This window comes from Cetorhinus maximus, chromosome 8, assembly GCF_964194155.1.
Source record: "Cetorhinus maximus chromosome 8, sCetMax3.hap1.1, whole genome shotgun sequence".
NCBI classification, from domain to species: domain Eukaryota; kingdom Metazoa; phylum Chordata; class Chondrichthyes; order Lamniformes; family Cetorhinidae; genus Cetorhinus; species Cetorhinus maximus.
The window spans coordinates 145,093,842-145,113,160 of record NC_135886.1 but is presented as its reverse complement, the minus strand read 5'-3'; the positions used below and the strand labels follow the sequence as shown (position 1 = coordinate 145,113,160).

At 44.9% G+C, this 19,319-nt stretch overlaps 1 protein-coding gene across 2 annotated transcripts in view; it reads right to left on the bottom strand.

Moving 5' to 3' along the window:
• Positions 1-19,319, bottom strand: part of arhgef6 (Rac/Cdc42 guanine nucleotide exchange factor (GEF) 6) — a 166,889-nt gene that overhangs the window by 125,340 nt on the left and 22,230 nt on the right. For both annotated transcript variants that reach the window (XM_078547727.1, XM_078547728.1), the window contains exon 2: positions 1,424-1,511. In XM_078547727.1, the coding sequence (XP_078403853.1) occupies positions 1,424-1,511 (88 nt within the window). The remainder of the gene's footprint in view (positions 1-1,423; positions 1,512-19,319) is intronic.

Here is a 19,319-nt window from a genome sequence, read left to right as displayed (position 1 = left end):
ACACTAATGTTGATGTTGAGCAGTCAAATTCTCCCTTGCATGGTACACTAGATATAGCAAGAACTGTTTCACCATCCCTATTTAAGTAGGATCAGGTTTCTTCTTAATTGACGCTGTAAACTTGATCCTCATCTGAAGCTTCCCACAGCGTAACTTGCACCAAAAATCGCTCGGCCTTGTGCTTACCAATCGACACAGGATCACGGTCCGGCAACACCTCAATTCTCACCCTCATGTTCAAATCTCTCTCTGGCCTTGCCCTTCCCTACCTCTGTAATCTCCTCCAGCCCCACAACCCTCCAAGATCTTTGCACTCCTCCAACTCTGCACTCTTGCATGTCTCTGATTTTAATCATTCCACCATTGGTGCTGTGCCTTCAGCTCTAGAATCCCTTCCCGAGCCTCTCCACCTCTCTTTCTCCTTTTTTAAGATGTTCCTTGAAACCTACCTCTTTGATCAAGCTTTGGGTCACCTGTCCCAATATGTCCTTATGTGGCTCCATGCTGTATAAATGCAAGTAATTGTTGTTATTATAAAATTGTTTTTACACTGCATTGATGTGCCTCACACTACAGGGAACACCAAAAATAAACTTGCCCAATTAGCCTAGGCTGACGAGACCCTGGGCCTTCCCCTGACTCTGGTCTCTGTGACTCTGGAGCCAGTGACACAGGCACAGAATAAGTACAATGCAAAATGAATTTCAATTGCAGGGAGTCCTTCCCCAGTCTGAAGACCAGAGGCTAGCACCATCTCCACGGGTTGCTGAGAAGATGGCAAATCAAGGTAAGCAACAGCTATTACAGAGTTTTTTCGATGTTATCTGTCTATAGCCTTCAGAGTTACTACTTCAGAAGTCACCGAGGCACCTAGATAGTGAGAGAATTATAGTCCTGTATGGACGGCAGTGGGTAAGATTGGTAGGCTCTCTTTCCTGAAGGACATTTATGATAAACACCAGTTCTTGCTCATTCTGGTGCCAGCCCACCAAATATCAGATCTATCAAAGTCAATCTAAACTCAATGAGCTTGCCCGGGTTAGGCTCATGTACTCTACTGACTTAAACATGTGTTTTGGGCGGGGGGTGGAGGATGAGGAAGAAAGGTGGGTAAAATGCCCCTTTGTACAATGACAAGTAGTTGTAAGTACAATCCTGGTGAAAGCAACAGTTAGCTCATCATGCTGAGTAACACAACTCTTCTCTTAGTTACTGATGTGCTGAACATAAGCAGCTCACTTCCCATTTCAAGCCTGTAATCAGGCCGAATGTACAATCCACAGCCTGCAACAGGCCAGGCCCTTCGAACATACTAAGAAAAGCACACAACACCGAGCAAAACACGCAGCTGATTATCAGTAAGCACTCAGCAGATGAGATGATGTTGAAAAATCCTTCACAGGTGCAGGGAGTCACATCTTACCTTCAGTAGCCTTGTTAATTGCTGAAAGTGTGTTCAGGACCTTGCTGAAGTTCTGCCCTTTGTACAGGTCATTGACATCGAAAGTTTGCTACAAACAAAAGTTAGAAGTAAATCAAAGACAAGCCTGTAAGGAAACATTACATTCTAAACCAGTTCACTGCTTTTTAAAACAAAATTCATTCATTTCAGGACATGGACATCGATGGCAAGGTCACCACTTATTGTCCATCCCGAGGCAGGTTTCCTTCCTTGATGGACATTAAGTGAAAAAGTTGGATTTTTACTTTAATCTGACAGCTTCTTGATCACTTTTACTGACACTAGTTTTTAATTCCACATTTTATTTCTTCAATTTGAATTTAAGTGTTCAACTTGTCAATGGTGAGATTTAAATTCTCATTCTCTGGATTAATAACCCTCGGCCTTGTGGTCGCTAAACGTAACAATGGTTCTACCACACGCTGTTCAATGCCCAACATACAGGCCACAGTATTTTTTTTTTGCCTAACTGGTTGTAGTAAAGCTCATCAATACCATTTTTTAAAAAGAAAACACATTTTCTGATGGAATAATTCAACTTTACTTTCATTAAAACGCAACACTGTCCACCACACAGGGAGATGAGCATTTCCAAAACTGAGACGCTTCTGTGAACTAATCATGTTCAATTACCTGAGTCACAAAAGATTCAGCATTAAATATTCATCCAAACTTTTACAACAATTTTAGAACAGATTACTTTAGCTGTCGATTAAATTTTCAGGCAGAGGAGAGAGAGGATTAATGGAGTGAATCAGCTTGAAGTAAATGAGCTCTTTTCTAAACCATTTGATCTGTGTTTCCTTCCTCTTTACTGACTACACCACAAGCAACAGAAATGTTCGAAAAGTAGCTCGTCATACACAGTTCACTGCAGAGGTTAACCATTTGCAGGATTTTGGGCACAATGGACTGGATTTTCAATAAACCAAATATTCAAATGAATCCTATGACCGAGTTTGATTTGTCAGCTCCATTTGAGTCCTATAGAAGTGAACCTGCACTCAAAGATAAAAACAAAAAGCTAAAAGCTACTGCGGATGCTGGAAATCCAAAACAAAAACTGAATTACCTGGAAAAACTCAGCAGGTCTGGCAGCATCGGTGGAGAAGAAATCAGTTAACGTTTCGAGTCTTCATGACCCTTCTGCCGAAACGTTAACTGATTTCTTCTCCACCGATGCTGCCAGACCTGCTGAGTTTTTCCAGGTAATTCTGTTTTTGTTAACCTGCACTCAAACATCATCTACCATGCCCTCAGGAGTTCCCAAGCCATTTTACGGTCAATGAAATACTCTTGAAGTGCACTCACTATTGTCTGTAGGCAAACACGGCAGCTAATTTACACACAGCTAGCTCACACACAAACAAGACAAAAACCCATCTGTTTGATCTGTTTGTTATTGGTTGAGGGATAAATATTGGCCAGGGCACCTGGCAGAACTCTCCTGCTTTTCTTTCAATAGTGCCCTGGGATCTTTTACATCCACCAGAACAGAGAACACCTGACTTCAGTCAAGTATCTCATCTGAAAGATGGCACCTCAGACAGTGCTGCACTGCAATTGTCAGCCTCGTGCTCATGTCCTGAACCCACAAGCAATGTTCCCACTAAACCAAACTGGCAGTCAGGGGAAGTACTGTTCTAGGTAATTAGCCCTTCCTCATCCTCTAACCTATCCCATCAGGAGATCCAATCAACAATTTCAATTCCAGTGAACATCACCTCCACCAGGTCAAAGTCAGGCATGTGCTCAATGCTCCATAAACACAGTATGGCTGCTCACACACTGGCTCTTTGAAATTCAGATACAAATTACATTTTTTTTTAAAAAGTATTATTTGCCAACTGTGATGCTCAAAATATTCTCTTCCGGAATCAACCACAAACTTCACTGACCAAGCAGAGCAAAATATTTTTCTCTACCTTTTAATGTAGAAAGCTATTACCATCCCTCCCAAAAGCCAGCATGAGAATATCAACCCATTAGCTTTGATCCTTGCATTTTGAGCAGTTTTTACAAAGCCAGTTGACCAGTGGTCAAAATCAGGACAGTCTGAGGTCACTTGCAGGTTAATTGATCTTGATGCTGAGAGTATTGCTAACTCTGTGTTTCCACCTCTTGGAAAGGGGACTTGGGTTAGCTCAAGGTCAGAATTAACAGCAGGAAATAGATGGCTTTCTTTCCCAACTAGCCCATGTTTCAGGTAGCACAGTTGCGATTTTCTGGTGTTTTATACAAGAGTAACATCTTCAGAAAGAGGCTCAAGTAGGAGATAAGCTCCAGAGAGAAAATCTTTATTAGGTGTCAGTCGTGGCTGGAATTCACACCTCCAAGTCAGAGAGTTTGGGTTCAAGACCCACTTCAAAGAGTAGAGTACATCATCCAGACTGATACTCCAGTGTAGTACTGAGGGAGCGCTGCACTGACGGAGGGTCAGTACTGAGGGAGCGCTGCACTGACGGAGGGTCAGTACTGAGGGAGCGCTGCACTGACGGAGGGTCAGTACTGAGGGAGCGCTGCACTGTCGGAGGGTCAGTACTGAGGGAGTGCTGCACTGTCGGAGAGTCAGTACTGAGAGAGCGCTGCACTGTCGGAGGGTCAGTACTGAGGGAGTGCTGCACTGTCAGAGGGTCAGTACTGAGGGAGTGCTGCACTGTCGGAGGGTCAGTACTGAGGGAGTGCTGCACTGTCGGAGGGTCAGTACTGAGGGAGTGCTGCACTGTCGGAGGGTCAGTACTGAGGGAGCGCCGCACCGTCGGAGGGTCAGTACTGAGGGAGTGCTGCACTGTCGGAGGGTCAGTACTGAGGGAGCGCCGCACTGTCGGAGGGTCAGTACTGAGGGAGCACTGCACTGACGGAGGGTCAGTACTGAGGGAGCGCCGCACCGTCGGAGGGTCAGTACTGAAAGTGCGCCACACTGTTGGAGGGTCAATACATTTTTTTTTAAATTCGTTCACAGGATGTGGGTGTCATTGGCTGGGCCAGCATTTATTGCCCATCCCTATTGCCATTGAGAAGATGGTGGTGAGCTGCCTTCTTAAACCGCTGCAGTCCATGTGGTGTAGGTACACCCACAGTGCTGTTAGGGAGGGGGTTGTAAGATTTTGACCCAGTGACAGTGAAGGAACGGCGAGATATTTCCAAGTCAGGATGGTGAGTGGCTTGGAGGGCAAATTGCAGATGGTGGTGTTCCCATGTGTCTGCTGCCCTTGTCCTTCTAGATGGTAGTGGTCATCGGTTTGGAAGGTGCTGTCGAAGGAGCTTTGGTGAGTTTCTGCAGTGCATCTTGTAGATGGTACACACTGCTGCTACTGTGTGTCGGTGGTGGAGGGAGTGAATGTTTGTGGATGTGGTGCCAATCAAGCAGGGCTGCTTTATCCTGGATGGTGTCAAGCTTCTTGAATGTTGTGGGAGCTGCACACATTCAGGCAAGTGGGGAGTATTCCATCACACTCCTGACTTGTGCCTTGAAGGTGATGGACAGGCTTTGGGGTGTCAGAAAGTGAGTACTGAGGGGATGTTGCACCATCAGAGCGTCAGTAACTGAGGGAGTACTGCACAGTTGGAGGGGCAGCACTGAGGGAGTGCTGCATTGTCAGAGGGTTGGTACTGTGGAAGAATTACATCGTCGGAGGCTCGGTACTGCAGGAGTGCTGCAATATCAGCAGTGCCATCTTTCAGCTGACATATTAAACAGGATCCCCTCCTGCCCTCTGAAATGGATGTAAAAGTTCCCATAGCCCTTTTACAAAAATAAAATAGCAGGGGAGTTCTCTTGCCAATACTTTTCCATCATCCTACTTCACTATGAAGCAGGCTATCTGATCAGTTATCTTAGTGCTGTTTGTGATAGTTTGTTGTAGAGAAAGTGGCTACTGCATTTCATATATTACAACACTGATTCATTCCAAAAGTACTTCATTGGCTGTAAAGCTCTGAGGATTTGAAAGGAGCAAGTTCTTAATTATATGTGACTAAGGAATGATGGTGCAGGTCATTTACATACAATCATAAAGAATGTACAGTACAGGAACAGAGCACCCGACCCAACTGGTCCATGCCAGCGTTTATACCGCACGCAAACCTCCTCCACCCTACTTCATCTCACTCCATCAATAGATCTTTCTTCTTTGTATGTTTATCTAGCTTCCCCTTAAATGTATCTGTACTATTCACCTCAACCACTCCCTGTGGTAGTGAGTTGCACATTCTCAGCACTCTGAGTGGAGAAGTTTCTCTTGCATTCTCTACTGGGGTTATTAGTAACTAGTTTATATTTATGACCTCTAATTTTCTGACTCCACCACAAGAGGAAACATCTCTCTACGTCTACCTTAGTGAACTCTGATATAATTGTAAAAACCTCTATCAAATCACCCTCAGTCTTCCCTCTGGGAGAAAAAAGGTCCAACCTGCTCAATATTTCCCCACATCTGAGGGTGTAATGAGCTTGTAACAGTTACATATCCTACAACATAATCAGATTGAAGGTGTCAGCTGAACTGGACATGATACACACAGTAAATGATTTTGAATGTGCTTTGTCCCAAGATAAAAACTCACCCTATTTATAGCATTAGGAACAGTTACAAAAAAGGCTTCAACCACAGGGAAAATGCAAAAGGATCAAGGTTCTTACCCATCGCACATTCCCCAATTTGTTTCTTTTTCAAACGGGGTAATTACTGGGCCTACATGATGATACATATCCCTTATTCACACACTCTCATTCCCTGTCTTCTCAGCCCTGGGTCAGCCACACAGCATAAGGTAGCCTGACTCTGCACATCCCACACAGGTCACAGCTCTGTTCACCCCCGCTCGGGTGTAACTTACCCACCCCAGGACCAGCCAGTGCCACAGAGTCTTTGGCCACAGGGAGCAGGCCTGGTCAAACTCTACCTCTCCCCCCGCCCCACCACCCAAGTCCAGGGATAAGCTGAAAGGTTGATCTGATCCTGTGGGAAGGGAGCTCAGAAGTGGAGACAGTGAACAGAAATCCAAGAGGAAGAGGGACCCAAGTCCAGGTAGAACTATTCCCCGTATCACTTTTGGTTGTGTCAACAGGATATCAGTGAGGTTCCCATTTTCTGTATGGATCTGTACTCAAAGTGTAAACTGCTGGAATGGAAGTTGTTACCTGTGGAGTCCAGCTCTGTCTGTTTACAGCATTCCCCATCAGGTAAAGGTGCACAGACACGGCTGGTTTACATTCCAAACCACTGCCATTAATCATTAAAAATACATTTAAGAACATAGCAACTGGTAAACCACAGGCTGACAGCAAGTTAGAAGAAACAAACAAAAGACCCTGAAGAGAATTCCAAATGAAGCTACATGTAGAGACCAAAGGTAACACAGGAATGTGTAAGAGGACTGAAGTACTGCAGGGTAAATTTAGCTGCTGCACAATAACTACAGAATTTGGTGCCTTTCTGCTGTAATCCCCTCTCTATTAGCTATTTCTGGTCTTTGATCAGAAACCCGATTTGGAAGATTGACTATTTCACCCGTGTGTGTTCCTTCCTCCCAAGTGACCAACACATCAGTGTTTACGGTGTCATTCTCCAATAGTGGAGCCTTGCCCAGACAGTGCGGCATCAGGAAGAAAGGCCTGCATTTAAATAGCACCTTCCACAGCCTCACAACATTTTACAACCAATGTCATACTTTTGAACTGAAATCCCTGTTGCAATGTGAGGGTAAATGCAGAGTGGAGATTGGTGAGATAGGAAGGCAGCACATAGCATCTTACACTACATCGCTCACAAATGCCTAAGGCTGGGTTGCGCGCAATCAACCGAAATGTGGCATCAATCCACAACCCCACTAGATGCTAGACTATCCAATCAAATAGTGAATTAGAGAGGTGCATTAATCTCTACAAGGCTCTGGTCTGTGGTCACACTGCACCTTAAGAATTGGGTCCAGTTCTGGTCACTGGGACACAAGGGAGAGATTGAAGCATTGGCTTGGAGACAGTGATGAGGAGCTAGGAGACTGGCCCTTGGTGTTAAAGGCTCAGTTTGGATGGAAGACTAGGGAAGTATGTTAATCCTTAAGGAGGTATTCAAATTTAAATTATATGGAAAAGGTGAATCTGGGACATTGACTTAAATTACAATAATTGAACAATGGAACACGGTCTCAAACCAGGAGCAAGATGTAGGTCTGGTGTCAGGAAGACCTCCACACAAAGAGTGATCGATACTTTGGATGGGCATCCCAAGTCGTGGAGGTGAAAACTCTGCAATCATTTAAAAACCCCCGTGGGCAAGGAAGGGGAATTCAGACAATATTCTCGAACCCACCACCTTCCAGGAGGCAAGCATGCCCGAAACTGGTAAAGGAACGAGCAGAACCGGGCTCTTTAACACGGTCTGCCTAAATTAAGCTATTTATTCATGGACTGTAAAATTACATTGTATTAATAATAGATACACAGGAGTGAATAATTGAGGGAATCAGGTGACATGATTAAACCGTAGAGGAAAGCTCGAGTCATCCATTGCAGTCACATGAAACAGTGCTTATGTTGCTACCCTCCCCTCGCACAGTGCTTTTGCTGGTAATATAAACAGCTTCAGTTTTATCGGAGAGCTTTGTATGTTGAAGCACCCTCATGAATGCAGTAACTGAGTGCACACTCCATTTCCTGGAAACACATCATCCACACAGAACCATTCACGATTATAACAAGATTATCAGAAGTACATTAGAACCCCATCATTTGAATATCAACAATCTTTCAACATGAGTTAAAGACCGACAATCCTCCCTGCACGGGTAGTTCATCTGCAAGCGACAAGACAATATTGTTCTGCATAATTAACCAACCAATTACTTTACCAATAAAATAAACATTTTACTCCCCAGGCAGAAACTGCACAACCCATCCACCTCCCCTCACCCTCCCTCTCAGAGGTGGTGAGTTTAAGAAACAATACTGAACGAGCCCAGTTTGCAGACAGTTCTCTCAGCTGTCATTTCAAAACTGCCCTTGTCGTTGTAACAACAACAACTTGGATTTTTATACCACCTTTAGCATAATGAAACGTTTCAAGTTGCTTCACAGGAGCATTATCAAACAAAATATGCATCTGAGTCACATAGATGATATCAAGAGAGGTGACCAAAAGCTTGGACAAAGAGGTAGATTTTAAGAAGAATGTTAAAGGTGGAGAGGAGAGAGGCAGAGGGGTTTAGGGAGGGAATTCCAGAGCTTAGGGCCCAGGCAGCTGAAGGCACGGACGCCTATGGTGGAGCGGAGGAGGAGAGGCAGGAGAGGCAAATTGGAGCAGCACGGAGATGTGGCCAGATGTGAGCGGGGTACGAGGGATTTAAAAACAGGATGCAAATTATAACATCGAGGTGTTGCCGGACTGGGGGTCAATGTAGGTCAACGAGCACAGGGGAGATGGTGAGCGGGTTCTGGTGTGAGTGAGGTGGTAGGGTCTTGGATACACTAAAGTTCATAGCGTTAAAGGTGGAAGGTCAGCTAGGAGAACATTGGAATACTCAAATCCTGAGGTTCCAGCGCATGGGTGAGGATTTTAGCGACACATGGAGCCAACTGCACCTGGAGTCAGGGGCAGCAATTAAAAAGCATCAATTTTTTAAAAACTGATTGTCTGAGTTTGAATGTCCATGTGAAGCAAATTCAAAAAGAAATATAAAAATAACTGGCAAAGATTTAACTGATACCTGGACTGGATCTATTCTACCGTCTAATATTTACACCATACATCTGGCCTTGTAAGCTGTGGCTTATGGGGTCTGACTCGCGCATCTGTTCACAGCCCACTCCAGACTTTTAAGCATAAAATATAGGGGGTCAGTACTGAGGGAGCGCCACGCTGTCACAGGGTCAGCGGTGAGGGAGCGCTGCGGTGTCACACGGTCAGCAGTGAGGGAGCGCCGCACTGTCGGAGGGCCAGTGCTGAGGGAGCGCCGCGCTGTCACAGGGTCAGCGGTGAGGGAGCGCCGCGCTGTCAGAGGGTCAGTACTGAGGGAGCCCCGCGCTGTCAAAGGGTCAGTACTGAGGGAGCGCCGCACTGTCACAGGGTCAGTACTGAGGGAGCGCCGCACTGTCAAAGGGTCAGTACTGAGGGAGCGCCGCACTGTCACAGGGTCAGTACTGAGGGAGCGCCGCACTGTCACAGGGTCAGTACTGAGGGAGCGCCGCACTGTCACAGGGTCAGTACTGAGGGAGCGCCGCACTGTCACAGGGTCAGTACTGAGGGAGCGCCGCACTGTCACAGGGTCAGTACTGAGGGAGCGCCGCACTGTCACAGGGTCAGTACTGAGGGAGCGCCGCACTGTCACAGGGTCAGTACTGAGGGAGTGCCGCACTGTCGGAGGGCCAGTACTGAGGGAGTGCCGCACTGTCGGAGGGTCAGTACTGAGGGAGCACCGCACTGTTGGAGGGTCAGTACTGAGGGAGCACCGCACTGTCGGAGGGTCAGTACTGAGGAAGCGCCGCACTGTCACAGGGTCAGTACTGAGGGAGCGCCGCACTGTCGGAGGGTCAGTACTGAGGGAGCGCTGCACTGTCAGAAGTGATGTTAAATCAAGCTCTATCTGCCCTTTCATGTGAATATAAAAGATCTCAAGCCACTATTTCAAAGAGGAAACAAGGAACATCACTAAATCAACATCTGAACATTTTGACATTACTGTTTGGAGGAATCTTGCTGTACACAATTTATCTGCCGTGTTTCCTATATTACAACAGTGACTAAATGGATAAAGTACTTCAAAGGGCTGAATTTGTGAAACACATAATAGAAATGCAAGTCTTTCTGTTTCACTGTAAACTGTCACAACAGAAGCTCTAAGCGGTGGTGACAACACATTCAGGAAGCAGAAGTGACTCTTGTAGCAGGAACAAACTGCACAACGGTCTCATTGTCTTTTTGACTAGAGTCAAAAGGTGGATCCCAGGAGTTTCCAACATCGTCAGGTTTCTGCATATTTCTGAAATTTGTTAAATAGGAACAGGAAGAGGAGGCCATTCAGCCCTTCTAGCCAGTTCTTCCATTCAATTCACTCCCATCTTTGTTTCCTATCCCTTGATACTCATAACCAACAAAAACGACAGAACATTGGGTGAAAAAAAAACCACAGTCTATCTAGTTCCCATCCTACCATCCTGGTTGTCACATTATGCAATGATACTCTTTCGAGTTATCAACAGTCACAGATTGCAACTCTTTTCGAGTACAATCACAGTTCTTGGTTTCCGGGAGTGGGACATGAACCCACAACCCTCTGATTCAAAGGCGAGGGTACTATGAACTGAGCCACAGCTGACACCTTGATAATGGAGTTGTTAATCACCGCAATCAATTAGTCTATAACTAATATTGACATTCAACATCACTACCATCACTGAATCCTCCAGTATCAACATACTGGGGGTTACAACTGAGCAGAGAGGGACCTTGGTGTGCATGTCCACCAGTCCCTTAAGGTAGCGGGACAGGTAGATAAGGTGGTTAAGAAGGCATATGGGATACCTGCCTTTATTAGCCATGGCATAGAATATAAGAGCAGGGAGGTTATGCTGGATCTGTATAAAACGCTGGTTAGGCCACAGCTAGAGTATTGAGTGCAGTTCTGGAATCCGCATTATAGGAAGGATGTGATTGCACTGGAGGGAGTGCAGAGGAGATTTACCAGGATGTTGCCTGGGCTAGAGAGTTTTAGTTATGAAGAGAGATTGGATAGACCGGGGTTATTTTCCCTGGAGCAGAGGAGATTGAGGGGGGACATGATTAAGGTGTATAAAATTATGAGGGGCATAAATAGGGTAGACAGGAAGGAACTTTTCCCCTTGGTGGAGGGATCAATAACTAGGGGGCATAGATTTAAGGTAAGGGGCAGGAGATTTAGAGGGGATGTGAGGAAGAATTTTTTCACCCAGAGGGTGGTGGGAATCTGGAACTCACTGCCTGAAAGGGTGGGACAGGCAGAAACCCTCATAACATTTAAGAAGTATTTGGATGTGCACTTGCATACAAGGCTATGGGCCTAGTGCTGGGAAATGGGATTAGAATAGTTAGGGACTTGTTTGACCGGCGCAGACTCGATGGGCCGAAGGGCCTTTCTCTGTGCTGTAGACCTCTATGACTATGAGAAACTGAACTGGACCGGCCATATAAATACTGCAGCTACAAGCACAGGTTAGAAACTGGGAATTCTGGTGACTAACTCACCTCCTAACTCCCTGAAGCCTGTCCACCATCTATAAGGCACAAGTCAGGAGTGTGATGGAATACTCCCCATTTGCCTAGATGAGCGCAGCTCCCACAACACTCATGAAGCTTGACACCATCCAGGACAAAGCAGCATCTTGATTGGCACCACATCCACAACTTAAACGTTCACTCCCTGCACCACATTAGCAGCAATGTGCATTGAACACGATGCATTGCAGCAACTCACCAAGGCTCCTTCACCAACACCTTCCAAACCCACGGCCTCTGCCACCTAGAAGAACAAGGGCAGCAGGTACATGGGAACACCACCATTTGCAAGTTCTCCTCCAAGTCACTCACCATCTTGACTTGGAAATATATCGCTGTTCCTGCACAATCGCTGGGTCAAAATCCTGGAACTCCCTCCCTAACAGCACTGTGGGTGTACCTACACCACATGGACTGCAATGGTTCCAGGTGTGGCTCACCAACACCTTCTCAAGGGCAATTAGTGATGGGCAATATATGCTGGCCCAGCCAGCAACATCCACATACTGTGAAAGAATAAAAAATATTGGCCTTTGAGAGGTTACTGCATAAGATTCACCAGAATGATATCAGGACTTAAAGGGTTAAATTATGAGTTTGGTTTGCATAAACTTGGCTTGTATTTCCCCCATAATAGGAGATTGAGGGATGAATTCAAGCAAGATATTCAAAATAATAAAGGGATTTGGTTGATGTTGTCATGTCTCATGAATCAGGAGGTTGTGGATTCCAGGGATTAGAGGATAAATTCCTGGCTGACACTCTAGTCCAGTACTGAGGGAGTGTTGCACTGTCAGAGGTACTTTTTTTTACATGAGACTGGCCTCCCAGGTGATCTAAAAAAATCCCACTGTCAATATTTCAAAAATGAGTGGGTTCTGACAGTGAGTTCTCCCTGGTGCCCTGGCCAATATTTATCACTTAACCAATTCTTTGAAACAAATTATCTGGTCATTATCACGTTGCTGTTAGTGGGAGCTTGCTGTGTGCAAATTGGTTACCACATTTCCTACATTGATTACGCTGGAAAGGTATTTCACTGGTTGTAAAACGCTTTGGGATGTCCTGGGATCATAAAAGGCGCAAGTCTGTTCTGTAGCTGTTGGGAAGTTCCACCCACCTGGAAGTGAACAGTAGAGGCCACAGGGGGAATAGGGAAACTGGTCTTATGAACTTAGCAAGCTATTGCACCTTTTATTATTTTGAAACCAGGAACTGAGAGTTTTAAGTTAGTAAAACCTCCTGTTCCACTTTTTACTTTTATTCAGTGTGATTCACAGCCTAAGCCACAGTCTCAGGGATTGTTCATTCATTGAGACAAAGGCAGGGGCAACATGAACAGCTTTTTGTCATTTCCACTGAGTAAGTTACAATAACATGTGTCCGAATCAGACCCGGGCAACAGGAATTAACCAGGCACTGTGTTCCGAGTGGTAATGAGTGGAATCTCAAGCTGAGTGCTATCTAACGCAGCCACAACACTGTACAGCAAGGTGATGAGGCTGAGGAATGGGAGAGGCAGTGTGTGGATACAAGGTGAGCATTGGTAGACCATGGGAGTGAGATGTGGCCCTGCTGGTGAAAAGCTCATTGCCTTTGCACACGTTGTTGATGGGATGCAATGTACAAGCGCAGCGAGAGGGTCAGGAGCCAAGCGCCACAGAGTAGAGTGAGATTACAAGGGAAATTGGTCAGTCCCACTTGGAATGCAGTGTGAATTCAGGCACTAGAGAGGGAACATGTTGGCTTTGGAGAAGAGGAAGGGAGCAGAGAAAAATAAAAAACACCCAGACAGAACAATTAGAGATGGATGGGATGGATATACAAGTGAAAAGGATTTAACAAAAAGGGCACATCACACAGAAGGAAATGTAGAGGACAAGGGCCAAATTATTCATTTATAAGAAAGGAAAATCCTGAGATAAAAGGTACAAGCTGTTACCACCTGATGAGAAATTGAGATAAAGGGGCAACATTAAAAACAAACAGAAGACAGCTTGTATTACAAATTTCAAGAGGAATAAAGTGGGATTATTAGAAATAATGGTGTCACATGAACATTGGATCAAGAATAGGAGCAGGAGTAGCCCATTCAACCCCCTGAACGTACTCAGCCATTTAATAAGATCGTGGCTGATCCTCGACTACAATTACACCTTCCTGCCTGATCCTTTGATTCCCTTACAGTTCAAAAATCTATCAATCACAGTCTTCAAAACACTCAACAGCAGAGCATCCACAGCCCTCTGGGTTAGAGAATTCCAAAGATGCACAACCCTCTCAGTGAAGGAACTTTTCCACATCTCAGTCCAAAATGGCTTGACCCCTTATCCTGAAACTATGCTCCTAGTTCTGGGGAAAACAGCCTCTCAGTATCTAATCTCTCAAGCCCTCTCAGAATCTGACATTTCAATGAGATTACCTCTCACCCCTTCTAAACCGCAAAACATTTAGGCCCCTTCTATTCAACATCTCCTCGTGGACAGTCCTCTCATCCCAGGAATTAATCTAGTGAACCTTCACTGCATTGCCTCTAGGCAAGTATATCCTTCCTTAGGTATGGAGGCCAGCTCTATATAATTGGAGCAAGAGTCATAAAGTCTGAACAGCGCAAAAGGAGGCCATTCAGCCCCCTGAATCTATGCAGGCTTTCGGTAGAGTAATCCAGTTAGTCCCATAGGCCTGTAAGTTTATCCCCCTTAACCTGCCCATCCAGTTTCCTTTTTCAATAATTCATCATCACCACTTCTACCAATCTCATAGGCAGCAAGTTCCAGGTCATGGATACAATCTTAGGACGGTTACAGTGAAGGAGGAGGCCATTCGGCCAGTTGTTCATGAGCCAGCTCTTTGCAAGAACAATTCACCTAGTGCCACTCCCTCCATCTTTTCCCTGTAGCCCTGAAAATCTCTCCTTTTCGGGTAATGACCTAATTCCCTTTTGAAAGCCGCAACTGAATCTACCTCTACACTCCGGCAGTGAATTTCAGATCCAAACCATTCGCTGCATGAAAAGGTTTTTTTCTCATATCACCATTGCTTCTTTTGTCAATTACCTTAAATCTGTGCCCTCTGGTTCTCAATCCTTCCACCAATGGGAACAGTTCCTCTCTATCTGCTCTGTCCACACCCCTCATGATTCTGAATATCTGTATCGAATCTCCTCTCAAACTTCTCTTCTTCAAGGAGAACAGCCTTAAAGTAAATAGTGGGAGTGGAACAAGGGAACACAGATTCGACTTGTAAATGGTCGTTTTAGTGCTGACATCAGGAAATTGTGCGCACAAGGATCGATCCAGAAATGGAATGAAATCCCAGAACAAGTGGTGAAAGCAAAAATCCTCGAGTCATTCAGAGAATAACTGGATGTTACAATACGGGGACATTAACATCTTTCGAGATGGGTGAACGAAGGTGGGTTCATGATCTCCCTCATCCATAACTATCATATGATTATGAATATCATTATCCCCATTCAGAAGGAAATTGGTAAATCACTGCTGCTCTCAAGCCGATGTAATGTTCAATGCAGTACTGAGGGAATGCTGCTCTGTCAGAGGGCTGAGTTTCAGATGAGTCATTAAAGCTAAGGCCCTGTCTGCCCCAATATAAAAACAGAAAATGCTGGAAATACTCAGCAGGTCAGGTAGTGCCTGTGGACAGAAACAGAGTTAACTTTTCAGGTCTTGAAAACCCTTCATCAGAACAGGCAACGTGAAAGATCCCACGGTACTGTACTCTGGAAATAAGGTCAGGAGGGATCTCCCTGGTGTCTGGGTCAATATTTATCCTTCAACCAACACTGCAAATAGATTATCTGCTCATTTATCGCATTGTTGCTTATGGGAGCTTGGCGTGCACAAATTGGCAGCTATGTTTTGTACATTACAACAGTGACAACACATCAAAAGTGCTCCACTGGCTCAGAACCACTCTGGGACATGCTGAGAATGCGAAAGGAAGAATATAAATCAAGTTCCCGCTTTCTTTCATCGTACTGCATTCCCAAGTGGATTCTGACGTCTTGTTTCTGAATTCTGTTATAGAGCATCCTGGGGATTACCATTGACCAGAAACTGAACTGGACTAGCCATATAAATACCGTGACTACAAGAGCAGGTCAGAGGCTAGGAATCCTGTGGCGAGTAACTCACCTCCCAACTCCAAAAAGCCTGTCCACCATCTACAAGGCACAAGTCAGGAGTACGATGGAATACTCTCCCCTTGCCTGAATGAGTGCAGCTCCCACAACACTCAAGAAGCTTGACACCATTCAAGACAGAGCAGCCATTTGATTGGCACCCCATCCACAAACATTCACTCCCTCTTTCACCAACACACAGTAGCAGCAGTGTGTACCATCTACAAGATGCACTGCAGGAACTCACCAAGGCTCCTTAGACAGCATCTTCCAAACCCACGACCACTACCATCTAGAAAGTCAAGGGCAGCAGATAGGTGGGAACACCACCACCGGGAAGTTCCCCTCCAAACCACACACTTTCCTGAGTTGGAAATATATCACCGTTCCTTCACTGTCGCTGGGTCAAGATCATGGAACTCCCTCCCTAACAGCACTGTGGGTGTACCTACACCACAGGGACTGCAGCGGTTCAAGAAGGCAGCTCACCACCACTTTCTCAAGGGAAATTAGGGATGCGAAACAAATGTTGGCCCAGCCAGTGATACCCACATCCCGTAAAATGAATTTAAAAGCTGGGAGTCAGAAATTCATTACAATCTGGTTATATTTGCTGTCCTTCCCATAATTCCTCAAGAAATTCTCAGAGGGTACATAATAAATCTCACAATTCAACATGTACAGATCACGTAACTCAACTGAAATTAGTACAGTCCATTAACTATCAGCAAACACTGATTGTTTCTGTGCAAGATTGTTTACAAATTTATTGAGAAACAGATTGTTGGGGACAGGATAAGGGTTTAAGTGTTTTACAGCGTAATGGATTCCTCTTAAATTGGTCAGCTGTGGCTCAGCTGGTAATGTTCTCACCTCTGAGTTAGAAGATTGTGGGTTCAGGTCCCACTTCAGAGCTTGAGCACAAAGAATCTAGATTGACACTTCAGTGCTATACTGAGACATTAAACGGAGGCCTAGTCTGCTGTCTCAGGCGGGTGTGAAAGATCCCACAGCACTACTTCAGAGGACAACACAGGCGTCTTCCCAGTGTCCTGGCCAATATTTATCCCTCAAACAACATCTTGAAAACAAATTATCTGGTCATTATCACATTGCTATTTGTGGGAATATGCTGTGCACCAATTGGCTGCTGCATTTCCTACATTACAACATGGCAACACTTCACAGAGTACTTCATTGGTTCTGAAGCTCTTTGGGGCTGTGAAAGGCACTATACAAATGCAAGGTTTTTTTGCTGAGAATTCAGGTTTCAATTTAAAATAGGAACTTAAGAGGTGGAGTAGATTGTTCAGCCCTTTGACCAATAGTGGCAATGCCAAGTCCTGTAATCAGCTATTTCCTATATGAACCATTGTCATTGCAGTCTCCTTAACAGCAAACATTTCTATCAAGAATAACAGAACTTGCATCTTGTTACAGCAACAACCTTAAAATGCTCAGTGCTTCTGATCTGCAGCAGTCTGGATCAAAATGACAAAGAAACCAGTGAGAAAACTGTTGTTTTACAACAAATAGACTTTCTTAAGGCAGCTCTGTCCTTGGGGAAGACCCACTATCCAAGTAAATGTGCAGCAAGAGTATAAACACTCCCTTTATTATTACATATGACACTGCCATTATAAAACAGTGTAACATTTGACTTAGCATATGCTTATGCCAAAGAGTCAAAATAAGTAACTAGTATAATCTAACTCATAACTAGCTCTGAAGAGTCATACAGACTTGAAACGTTAACTCTGTTTCTCTCTTCACAGGTGCTGTCAGACCTGTTGAATTTTTCCAGCATTTTCTGTTTTTATTTCAGATTTCTAGCATCCTCAGTATTTTGCTTTTAGCTAGCGTAAGCACCATTTCACTGTTTTGAAACAAAATTGAAAGGTAGGCCAACTTAAAAAACTTGGAAAAGTATTGCTGAAAAATAAGACATGCTGTCAAAGCTTTCCATCTTGCACTCATCAGGACAGACGGAAGAACTTGGGAAAGCTGGAAGTGGTAATCTTAGTGAAGTGAAAAGTTACTTAACATGTCAGACTTCCCTGGGTAACAGATCCAGTTATTAAAAAATTAATAACCAGGGATGGGGAAAATATACTTCACGTGAGATGGTGCATCTTGATAAGAAGAAAACACGGGCCATGTATAATGTGGAAAACAAGGATCTAAAAGGGGCAGAGGTGTACAGCAATCTTTAAGTACAAATCACAATAAGGCCATTTTAGAAAGGGAAACAAAATACTGGGATTAAATCCCAGAGGAACAGAATTCAAAAGCAGAGAAGTTGTGTTTAACTTGTATAGAACCTTAGCTAGACTACGCAAAGTACTGTGCTGCTCTCATCTACATATTAGAAAAAGCGCAAAACCAATTTACAACAATGGCACCAGAACTGAGGGTACAACCTTCCAGGAAAGGATGAGTCTTTTCCCTAGAGGGGTAATCTAAGAGGGGTGTTTAAAATTAGGAAGGGGTCTGATAGGGAAGACGCAGAGAAAGTATTTACACTTATGTGGGGAGATCAAAAGTAGGGGTCATAAATAGAAGTTTAGAGAATTCAGGATAAATACCCACCCAGAAAGTGGTGAGAATGTGGTCACTGCAATGTGCACTGGTTGAGGTGAATAGTGGAGATGCATTTAAGGGGAAGCTGGATAAACACGAGGGAGAAAGAAACAGATGAATATGCTGATGGGATGAGATGAAGAGGGGTGGGAGGCGATATTTTTGGAGCAGAAATACCAGCATAAACCAATCAGGCCAAATGGCCTGTTCCTGTTCCAGGAAATTCTATTTTATTGCTTTTTTAAAATATTGCTGGAGACAACAGGACCTGGGCTGGGATAAACGCTTCCAATATTCCCTTTTTCTCAACCGGGGATTCCCCTCCCCAGTGTAGTTTTCAGGGCCATCAACCGTGTCCAACCAATTTTCCCGCACTCCTGCTCTCACACATTCCTCTCCCTTCCAGAATCATGACAGGGTTTCCCTTGTCCTCACCTCCCCATTCCAACAGCCTCTGTACTCCATGGGTCGTTTATCGACACCTCCAGCATGTTGCAAACACCAAGCCCATGCTCTCCCCTTTCAGAATTCCGAAGGGACTGTTACCCTCCCAGACACCCTGGCCCACTTCTCAAACACTCCCCCTCTGTTTCCAATAGAACCATTTCATGCAACACCCTCACCTTTACATCCTCACTTCTCACCATCCAAGGCCCAAAACATTCCTTTCAAATGAAACAGTGATTTACTCCTACTTCTTTCAATTTAGTCTCGCGATCGCTGCTCATGATGTGGTCTCCTCTACATTGGGGAGGTCAAACAGACTGGGTAACTGCTTTGTGGAACACCTCTGTTCATGCTGCGAGCACAACCCTGAGCTTCCTGTCGCTCGTCATTTCAGTTCACCACCTTGTCCCCAGTCTGACCTTCCTGCCCTCGGCCTGCT